The 11,621-nt window shown below is 44.2% G+C and overlaps 1 protein-coding gene across 1 annotated transcript; it reads left to right on the top strand.

Moving 5' to 3' along the window:
• Positions 1-504: 504 nt before the first annotated feature.
• LOC107118187 (keratin-associated protein 10-7-like) lies at positions 505-852 on the top strand. The gene has a single exon (XM_015420472.1). The coding sequence runs from the start codon at positions 505-507 to the stop codon at positions 850-852; it is 348 nt and encodes a 115-aa protein (XP_015275958.1).
• The last annotated feature ends 10,769 nt before the right edge of the window (positions 853-11,621 follow it).

Raw genomic sequence — 11,621 nt, 5'->3', positions numbered from 1 at the left:
GAGGGCACCGGAAGAGATCCCTAGGCATAGGGAGACAACTGTCCCTCTCTGAAATGTATTGGCCATAATGTAGAAACATACTGAGAAGATTTGGATGTTGCCTCTCCAGAGCCTATTTGAAACATCCTCGTGAATGAACTGCAAGGTGGACTCAGATCTAGCTTTACTACACATTTTAAAAAAACAAACAAACAAACTCAAGCAAGCAATCTTTTAGATACCTTTTTGTCTTGCTTTTCTTAGTTTGAAATTAGCCAAAAGGTCATTTCAGGAGGGTAAGTTAGATGCAGTAGCCCAAGCCATAAAAAAATCTTTTATGAAAAACCTATGCATTTATCCATCTCACCAACTTGTTTACCCTCATTTGTTCTGAGATGAATAGGATTCACTCCCGGGGAGAAATAGGTACGCTTCAAGCTTTAAGTGGTTTATTCTTCAGAACGTCACATTGACATTTCCCATCCTTTCACAATGTAATTCCAGACTCGCCACCACCTTCCCAAGATGTCCTGCTGTCCTCCATCCTGTGCCATCCCATCCTGCTCCCCATGTTCCCCATGCTGCTCCCCGTGTGACTACCCAAAAGGCGGTCTGGGCAGGCTGGGTTGCTGCCCCAGTCCCTGCGGCCCCTCTTCATGCTGGGGTAGCTCAACATCAGCACATTGCCTTGGCCTCACCAGTGGGGCCAGCGTCTCCTGCATCAACCAGATCCCACCATCCGAAGTCACCATACAGCCACCTCCTTGTGTTGTTACAGTCCCAGGGCCAGTTCTGGCTGCCAGCTGTGAGCCTCTCCGCGTGGGAGGGTACACGGCCTGTGCCGCCTGCCCCCCTTGTGGCCGCCTCTGCTAAGCAGAAGGGGAACTTCACATGAATGGGAATGAAACGGCTACCTGAACAGTATGGAATGGACTGATGGCTGACAACTTCATGGACTTGGGTGTCAGAAAGAATGACACTTCCCAGATCAAATCAAGATCAGTTGGCACTTAATGACATCTCAAGTGCTCATAACCAGGGACGGGTGATATTTAATTTGTATTCTCTGTACTCTTACCATGAAAGGGTTTTTGTTTTGTTTTTTTGTGCTTCATTACATTTTCCTTATGTTCAATTTGAGATGAGAAGTGTATGAGTATTTTCCCTCTGTGGGCCTCCTAATTGTTTCAGGAGTCCACAAAGGTCTTCCTGCCTGTGTTCACCTCTGTAGTCATTTGCTTTGTAGCCTTTCAGTTATCCCAGCTAAAGGGGCAGTGGAAGGACTGCTGTTTGCTGAGTGAACAAGATATGTTTGTCATCTCTGAAACTGCTTCACTGCAAATTATATTAAGCCCCTCCTCCCCCCAATAAATCTTCTTGCATCAAAATTTCTTTTGTGGATTCAGTTTCTTCCTATTTCTAAGGAGTTGAAAATCGGGGAGGGGTCATTGCTCATTGGAAGAGCACACAGGAATAGATCCAGATTCCATATTGGGGTCCTCGATCCAAGGCAGCAGATGTTGAGAAGGGACACGATACTATGATGAGTTGATGCCATTTAGAGGAGTCCACTTTGAGTTCAATGACCCAGTAAAAGGCAACTTTGCTTGTTCACATGGTTGCTGGGCCAGCACAGAGATCCTTCTAGTTGTGCAGTCAGCCAGGCACTTTTGGGAAATCCAAGTGACAACACAAAGGTACCTCATCTCTGCAGCTTCCTGTCTACTAGTCCTTGTTTATTTTTATTGCTCCTGAACAGGAATATATTTATTTATTTGTTTTTTTGTTTTTTTGTTTTTTTCATTTACTTTCGATTTATATCCCGCCTTGCCCACGCAAACTGGCTCAAGGCGGCGTACAAGTTAAAATACAATAAAAACAATAAAATACAATAAACATTTCACATAGACAAACAATTTTCATAAAATGCAAGTCAGTGCAGATGGCGATTGCTATAAGATGGTTCGCTGTAGGAAGGCCAATATCCAAAGTTGTAACATGAGGCCAGTAGCATGTTCAGTTTTCGATCACTCATTTATCAGTGGCGCTCCTAATCGAAAGCCTGGTGGAAGAGCTCCATTTTATAGGCCCTGCGGAACTGTAAGAGATCCCGCAGGACCCTGATGTCTTCCAGGAGCTCATTCCACCAGCGTGGAGCCGCCACTGAGAAGGCCCTGGCTCTGGTGATGGCCAATCTGGCGTCTTTCAGACCAGGGAGAGTCAGGCAATTTTGCAACCCTGACCTCTGTGCTCTCTGGGGGACATATGGGGAAAGGCAGTCCCTCAGGTAGACCGGCCCCCAACCATATAGGGCTTTAAAACCACAAACAAGGGATAGTTAATTTGTATTCTCTGTCCTCTCACCTTGAAAGTCCTCCCCCGTTATGCCCGTTTGGTGTAGTGCTTAAGAGCAGTGAACTCTAGTCTGCAGAACCAGCTTTGATTCCCCAGTGCTCAGTCCTCCACATGCAGCCAGCTGGGTGATGTTGGGTCAGTCACAGTTCTCTCAGAGCTGTTCTCTCACGTGCATAAAAGCTCCACAACTCTGCTCAGCTTCAGTTCATTGCTTCTCCTCTGGTACTACCCTTGGTAAGTCCATTATAGGTTTTTCTTCTTGTTTACAATATACACGGTTAGAAAGATAGGAAGGAGGGAGGGAGGGAGGGAGGGAGGAAGGAAGGAAGGAAGGAAGGAAGGAAGGAAGGAAGGAAGGAAGGAAGGAAGGAAGGGAGGGAGGGAGAGGGTACCTGAGATCCCTAGGCATCGGGAGAAAAGGGGGGAATGCAGGTGTCACTCTCTGAAATGTATTGGCCTTAATGTAGAAATGTACAGAGAAAATTTGTATGTTGCCTCTCCAGAGCCTATTTGAAACATCTTCATGATTGAAATGCAAAGTGGAAGTTCCAGGCACTCGATTATCCACTAATTGTAAGGTAGTCAACCTCCGGGTGTGTCCTGGCAAACTCCTGGAACCACAACTGAACTCCAGACCTCACAGATAATTCCACCTGCAGAAAAGTGGTCACTTCAGGTATGGGGACTCAATGTCTTTCTGCCCCGCTGATTCCTGTCCCCTTCCTTACTTCCCCTTCCTGTTCCCACGGATTCCTAATCATGTTTCTAACCCTGCCACTCCTGTGGTCCACTACCAAATCTGCAGGAATTTCTGTGCCTGGAGCTGACAACCCTAGCTAAGCTTTAAATTTTATAGGTAATCTTTGGAATGTCAGTAGATATTTTCTCATTGTCTTGCATTACACATTTTGCATCACTTCCTTCTGGCATTCCCTGTCCAGACAAACTCAGCAAGGCATTAAAGATTTGCTCCCAACCACTGCCAGACTCATTTAACTACCCTTTCTGTATCTGAAATGGCAGCAGATACCACCCAGATACCATGCTGTCCATCAACTTTCTCCAAGCAGAAGTCCTAGGAATGTAAGGACAGAAACAAAGAAATTAATCTGAGACCCTCTCAAATGTTAATTCCTTGTCCATTGATGTACTCTTCAGTTTACTCTCTGCCGCAGTATGAAAGCATTGTTACTTTGCTACAGATACCTGACAAAGGGTGTTTAGACTCTTGAAAGCTTAAAATCGTGTTGGTGTCTAAGGTGCTCCTGGATTCAGATGTAGCTTTGCTACACATATAATAAAGGAGTTGCCTCTGATTTTTTTTTTTTAAACCAAGCCAGCAATATTTTAAATACCTTTCCATCTTGCATTTCTCAGTCTGAAAAGAAGTCCAAAGTTCATTTCAGGAGGTTAGGTTAGATGTAGTACTTCAAGCCATAAAAAATCTTTTATGAAAAACCTATGCATTTATCCATCTCACCAACTTGTTGACCCTCACACTTTCCGGGGAGAAAAAGTTACGCTTCAGACTGTAAGTGGTTTATTCTTCAGACCCTCATGTTGACACTTCCCATCCTTTCCTAATGTAATTCCAGACTCGCCGCCACCTTCCCAAGATGTCCTGCTGTCCTCCATCCTGTGCCATCCCATCCTGCTCCCCATGCTCCCCATGCTGCTCCCCATGTGACTACCCAAAAGGCGGTCTGGGCAAACTGGGTTGCTGCCCCAGTCCATGCGGCCCCTCTTCGTGCTGTGGTAGCTCCACGTCAGCGCGTTGCCATGGCATCACCAGTGGGGCCAGCATCTCCTGCATCAACCAGATCCCACCCTCGGAAGTCACCATACAGCCACCTCCTTGTGTTGTTACAGTCCCAGGGCCAGTTCTGGCTGCCAGCTGTGAGCCTCTCCGCGCGGGAGGGTACACGGCCTGTTCTGGCTGCCCCCCTTGTGGTCGCCTCTGTTAAGCAGAAAGGGGAACGTCACAAGAATGGGAATGAAACGGGTACCTGAAAGAATGGAACGGATCGACGGCTGACAACTTCATGGACTTGGGTGTCAAGGAATGACACTTTCCATTTTCAATGAAAATCAGTTGGCTCTTAATAACATCTCAAATTCTCATGAGCACGAAGAAGTGATAGATAATTTGTACTCTCTGTACTGATACCTTGAAAGGTTTTTGTTTTGTTATGCTTTGTTGTGAGAAAAATAAAATAGTTGGTTCAGAAAATTTATACCCCATTTATACAGTTAATTTTATAAAGAAATCATGTTTTTTTTCTCTCTCTCCTCTATTTCTGTAACTTTCCAAGCAGCACAATGAACATGACCCCCAACATGATTTTGCTAGGCCTTTGTCTCAAGAGATATCTTTCCTCCATCTTACACAGGAACCAACATTTGCATTACATTGTTCATGAACCTAAAGAATTTGGAAACATTTAAGAAATAAAAGATTGGTATGCACCTGCCATTGTGTCAAGGAAGCCAGAATATCTGCAATACTAATGGTTTGCCTACATGCAGAAACCTACATCTTACCTCCAGCCAGCAGACAGTGCCTGGCTGTCTGCTCTGAGTCAAGGGAACAAAGAACATCCTGAAATCTTAACATTCGTGTTCTTTGTCATTTAGAGATTTAAATGCTATCTTGCATTGTTTTGCAAAGGAGCAGCAGGGTGCCCCCATTGCCTCTGGAATGTGTGAACATTTCCTAGGCCATGATGGCCCACATTACCAGAGCAATTAAATTAATTGCTGCAGTTTATACTTTCTATAGCTCTATCAAACTGTATGGGACCAATATGGTATAAAAAGAGGCCAGAAGCTTCATTTCATTACTGACTCTCAGAGATCCAGAGAAGGCATTGTCTTTCGTGATCCCTCTGGGAGCCAGTCCAGAGGCCTCTGTGCATGGGGGAATTTTTGTTCTGCATGTTTTAACCACTGACTGTTTGCCTTTTTGAAAGTAAGTATTCTGTTTTGTATTTCTTGCCTGTCTTTAGCTAATAAACTATTTATTGTTTAAATAACCTTGTGTTGCATTCCAGCTAACTTTCCTTTAACATTTTACCCGCCTTGGTAAGGGGCACTCATCAGACCATTACAAACCTAGAGGTGCAGGTAACACTTTATACTTGTTAGTTAAGACTAACAAGTGCTACAGGTGTATTCTTACAACATGCTTCATTTCATTTTCCTTAACGTATGTTGAATTTGAGATGAGAAGGGTATGAGCATTTTTCCTCTGTGGGCCTCGTAAATGTTGAAGGAGTCCACAAAGGTCTTCCTGCCTGCATTCACATCTGTATTCATTTGCTTTGTAGCCTTTCAGTTAAATGGGCAGTGGAAAAGCCACTGTTTGCTGAGTAAAGAAGGTATGTTTGTCATCCCTGAAACTGCTTCACTGTAAATTATATCAACTCCACTCCTTTCCCTCCCAATAAATCTTCTGCTTGCATCAAAATTTCTTTTGTGGATTCAGTTTCTTCAGTGGAAGAGCACAGAGGAATAGACCCAGATTCAGTATTGGGCTCCTTGATCCAAGTCAGCAGATGTTGAGAAGGTACATGATAATAACCAAACAGGAACACACAGTGTGATTATACAGGGGAATAGTAATGTATGCGAAAAGGACGCCAACACTAGTTCAATAATATTTAATCAAAGTATTGATTACAAGTACAAGTACAAAGATTATGCATGGGATAGAGCAAGCTGAGAAAGAAGTACTTTTCTCCCTTTCTCACAATACAAGAACTCGTGGGCACTCCATGAAATTGCTGAGCAGTCAGGTTAGAATAGATAAAAGGAAGTACTTCTTCACCCAAAGAGTGATTCACACATGGAATTCACTGCCACAGCAGGTGGTGGCAGCTACAAGCATTTACAGCTTCAAGAGGGAATTGGATAAACATATAGACCAGAAGTCCATCAGTGGCCATTAGCCACAGGATATAGATAGGAACTCTCGGTCTGGGGCAAGGGATGCACTGTATTCTTGGTGCTGGGGGGGCAGCAGTGGGAGGGCTTCTAGTGTCCTGGCCCCACTGCTGGACCTCCCAATGGCACCTTGTATTTTTGGCCACTGTGTGACAGAGTTTTGGACTGGATGGGCCATTGGCCTGACCCAACATTGGCCTCACTTATGTTCTTATATAAACAGGCAAAGTTCTCTTATACTGGGTCATTTAACACTGAATACATCTCTTTTGAAAAATGGTAAATTTGTTAATAAAATGAAAGAAGGTCTTAAGTTTTTTCAGGAAAAACATACAACCTAATATGTCTATAAAAGTGGTATAAGACGCTTGTAAGGCTTTTTCCAGAGGACAATTGATAAAATAATCTGCTAAACAAACAAAGGAAGCAAGAATATAACAACTATAAAAAAATCCAGATTCAAGAAGAGAAAAGGATGGCCCACTCAGTTTCTTCAAATATAAAATCTAAATTTAAATCATTACAACACAAGATGAACCGTTTACTTAAGCAAGAATTAGCCAAGAAGTTGTTGTTTTCCAAGCAAAACGTCTTTGAGAATGACAATAACCAGCAAGATGGTTGGCCTACAAAATCTAGCATCAAAAAGAAATATCTTATATAAAGGTCTTAAACAAAAAAGATGGAACAAAACAGACTCAGCATGGGTTCTGTAAGGGAAGATCTTATCTCACTAACCTGTTAATGTTCTTTGAGGGGGTGAACAAACATGTGGACAAGGGGGATCCAATAGATATTGTTTACCTTGACTTCCAGAAAGCTTTTGATAAAGTTCCTCATCAAAGGCTCCTAAGTAAGCTCAAAACTCATGGGATAAAAGGACAAGTCCTTTTATGAATCAAAAACTGGCTAATTAATAGAAAACAGAGAGTGAGTATTAATGGGCAATTTTCCCAGTGGACGGTGGTAAGCAGTGGGGTACCACAGGGATCAGTACTTAGTCCAATGCTTTTTAACTTGTTCATTAATCTTTTTTTTAATACGTTTATTTTTGTAAGTTTTCTATATATTACATCATATCTTTTGTCTCCTTGCTTTACATAATCGTTAAATTCCCCCCTCACTCCCTCAACCCCTTGTTTGTTGGTCCTTCATTCACAGCCACGGGCACAAAGTCTGAATCTTCCACCAAATGTCCTGTCTTCCTTCCGATGTTATCTACTTTAAATAGATCTTCCATCTGGTTTTAATTTTGTCGGCTTTATCCTCCCATGTGGTCTTCTGGGGCAATTTCTCGATGATGTCCGACTGCACGAATTCAAACAAATGGGTCTGCCAGGTATCTATTGTCCATTTACTCTTATCTTTCCATCCCAGAGCTATCACTGCCTTGCCTGCTAACACCATAGCTTTAAGTATAGCCTGGGTTTCCTTATTAACTGCCTTATTTCCTAATATACCCGTTAACATTAGTTTAAAGTCTACGTTCAATGAGATTTTACATATTTTCTTTATAATTTGTATTATTTTTAACCAAAAGCCTTTAACCTCTGGACATTCCCACCACATATGGGAAAACCAACCCTTAAATTGTTTACAATGCCAACACATAGAGCTCGATCCTGGAAACATGTTTGCTATCTGTGCTGGTGTTTTATACCACTTTGTAATACATTTATGTTCCAATTCATTAAATTTAATAGTTTTGGTTTCTTCTATTCCCTTCATTATTTTATTTGCGTCGATTTCGGATATCTGACCTTCCTTGCACCATGTTTTCTGTAGATATAGAAACCACCGTGTTCCCCAGCACATCATTTCCCCTACAGAAAATTTCTCAGCTATTACAACTTGGTCCAGATGACCAAGATCAGTTCTCCTGGAGACAATGGCTGCTTTGGACAGTGGAGCCCTCTCCAGGCTCTACCCCTGAAATCTACAGGTATATCCCAACCCAGAGTTGGCAACCCTGTAACTGGCTACAGAACTGTTTTCCAGACTCTTGGAACCGAGAAGACATGGCACAGGAGGAGGTGCTTTTCTGCCTTAGCTGCCACTGCATAGCCCCAAATTAACATGTCAGGGGTGGAGGGAACCATGAGGCTATCCTCCCATACTACCCACTTGGGGCAGCAAAATGACTTGAGACAGCTCTGCCTTATAGCTAAGCCGCGGGAAATAAAAATGGTTTGCCTCCCTCTATTTCCCCCTTCCCTCTGCCACCCCACCAGCCATAGCCGGGAGGGACACTCACCTGGAACTTCCTTCTAGAGCTGCTGTATTTCTTCCCACGCTCTTTAGCTTGGAGAAACGACGACTGAGGGGTGACATGATTGAGGTTTATAAGATTATGCATGGGATAGAGCAGGTAGAGAAAGAGGTACTTTTCTCCCTTTCTCTCAATACAAGAACTTGTGGGCACTCCATGAAATTGCTGAGTGGTCGGGTTAGAACGGATAAAAGGAAGTACTTCTTCACCCAAGAGTGATTAGCACATGTAATTCACTGCCACAGGAAGTGGTGGTGGCTACAAGCATGAACGGCTTCAGAAGGGAATTAGATAAGCATATGGAGCAGAGGTCCATCTTCTTGGTGCTTGGGGGGGGGGTCAACAGTGGGAGGGCTTCTAATGTCCTGGTCCCACTGGTGGACCTCCCGATGGCACCTGGTATTTTTGGCCACTGTGTTTGACTGGATGGGCCTTTGGCCTGATCCAACTTTGGCGTCTCTTATGTTCTTATGTAAGTAGGGCTAGATGTGGTTGGTGGTTCCTTCAGATGCCAGTGATGGGCCAGTGAGGGGGAGGCTGGGCACCACAGTGCTGGAGCCATGCAGAACACAATGGCAGGCTGCAGCTCCAGGGAATGAGGACAAAGGAGCTCAGCATAACGACGGAATAACCGTGCCCCAAAAATGTCCACCCAGAGCCCTTCAAGGCTCAGGAAGTGAATGAGCTCTGGGGCAGCCAGAAGTGACCGGGCAGCCATACTTTCTCACCAAAGTCTGAAATTGGGGAATAGTTGAAAGAAGATGGTAAAACTACACTTTACTCAATGGAAAGCAATAGTGTTGTTAGGCAAACTGCTCATCTACGCAGTGGCCAGACTAAATTTATAAGGGGTCCTGGTCTGTGTATACAGAATTCGGAATTCGAATTGAGAATCCCTTCACAGAGACAACGTGACACGGTGTCTGTAAAATCAGTTGTTCTCTTTACTAAATAACACTTGGTTTCACATACATACAAAACAGAATCATACAGTCAAACATACAAGATTCCTTTAGCATTACAGAAAGAATATAAAATAGTTTCCTTAATTACTGAGAGTCTGGGGTAGGTATTCGCCAATACTTGCCTGAATTCAGAAGATCTTGTCTTCAGCAGTGGAAGATTGAAGGGGAGGGAAGGATCCCTAAAAGGGGGGTGGTTGGTTGGTTGGTCTGGTGCCCTTCCACATCTCCAAAACAAGTTGGCTGATGTGGCGGAATCTTTCTCTGATTGTGCATTTCAGAGAAAGACTCAGTAAAGAGCTTCGTCTCAAGGAAAGGTGGGGGTGGGAAGCTTGTGGCTAGCCAGCAGCACAGATTAAAAATGTGCTCTGTGTTATATACTGGAAAATTACAGGTGGGAGGCTCTAGCCTGCTTGTGTCCCACCTTCCTCTAATTATCTAACTCTATTGGTTATAAGGAGACGACGTTTCTACCTAGAAGGAGGGGGCAATATTGAAATCTAATCCTCTAAACTCAAGGAATGCATCTGGTCAAGGTGTGAGGTTTGATGCCACGGCAACCTTTGACTTGTAAATAACTTTAGCTTGGTCCCAAGCTGTGAACAGGAAACAGTCTCTTCAGATGCAAACCAGATTCTCAGGGTTACGTATTAACCTGTAGTTCATCCATGGTGGGCAGGTTGTTGTTTTCATCAAGGCTTTAGCTGACTGCAATGGAGATGCCTTCTTCTTCCCAGGCTGGGTGTGTGTGTGTGTGACTTCATTAGCATGAAAGTGCAGGCCGAACACAGCAGCTTCCCGGTGCAAGAGCCACATCAAACAAAGCACACAATCTCTCCCAAACCCATAGAAACAGGTGCAGTCCATGTGTGAATGGGTGTCAGCATAACACAAATAAAACAAATAAAAGCACATTTCCCAACAGTGTCATGCCACCCCAGAGTCCAGGTGGTGATGGGGTGCTTCAGCAAGCTTCGTTGGAAGAAGAGATGGGTGGGCCAAAAGTGGCGTGGTACTGCTGATGGAGAAGTGGGGGTAGATGTGGTTGGTGGTTCCTTCAGATGCCAGTGATGGGCCAGTGAGGGGGAGGCTGGGCACCACAGTGCTGGAGCCATGCAGAAGACAATGCCAGGCTGCAACTCCAGGGAATGAGGACGAAGGAGCTCAGCATAACAACGGAATAACCGTGCCCCAAAAATGTCCACCCAGAGCCCTTCAAGGCTCAGGAAGTGAATGAGCTCTGGGGCAGCCAGAAGTGACCGGGCAGCCATACTTTGAGTGGACCTGGGGGATGAACCCCAAATGAGGATCCCAGGAGAGGGCCGCAGGGAAGAGCCAAACATTAAAATACTGGAATATGAAAAGGTCTGCATTCCGGGCAAAGCAGGTAACTTGCTTCCACTCTGGTCAGACAGGAGATCCCACAGGTTCATTTCTGAACTGACTCATGTACAATTGTGTAGAACCGACTCCTATAATACTGTATGATGAGGGGAAATGGCAGTGCAATATGTGTTCACCCTCTAATATGACATTAAACACCTTAACCAAGTGCCATGGGGAGCTTTCAAACATTTAGCAAATTAGACACTCTGAAAACAATCACCCATTTGACGTTCTTCAGAGATCGTATAAAAGCTCTTGCCACCTTCAACCTTCTCCACAACTCTGCTCAGCCTCACTTCCTTGCTTCAGATACAACCCTTGGTAAGTCCATTATACCTTCTTCTTGTGTGCAATATATATGGTAAGAGAAAAAAGACAGAGAGATGGGAAGCACGCTTAGGAAGTTTCTCTTTAGGACAAAAAAACTTGATGAGATCAGTGGCATTTTTATCTCTCAATGTTCACTTCAGATGGAAGGAAGGCAAAAAGCAGTGGGCACCTGAAGAGATCCCAAGGCATAGGGAGAAAAGGGGGAAATGTGAGTGTCACTCTCTGCAACGTATTGGCCTTAATGTAGAAACGTACTGAGAAAATTTGGATGCTGCCTCTCCAGAGCCTATTTGAAACACCTCCATGAATGAAATGCAAGGTGGAAGTTCCAGACACTCGATTATCCACAAATTTTAGGGTAGTCAACCTCCAGGTGGGTCCTGGCAGCCTCCTGGAAT

The sequence above is a fragment of the Gekko japonicus genome, unplaced genomic scaffold (genome assembly GCF_001447785.1).
Source record: "Gekko japonicus isolate JY-2015 unplaced genomic scaffold, Gekko_japonicus_V1.1 scaffold426, whole genome shotgun sequence".
In the NCBI taxonomy this organism is placed as follows: Eukaryota; Metazoa; Chordata; class Lepidosauria; order Squamata; family Gekkonidae; genus Gekko; species Gekko japonicus.
Note: the sequence above shows the minus strand (reverse complement) of the source record. Positions and strands in the feature narration are given on the sequence as shown.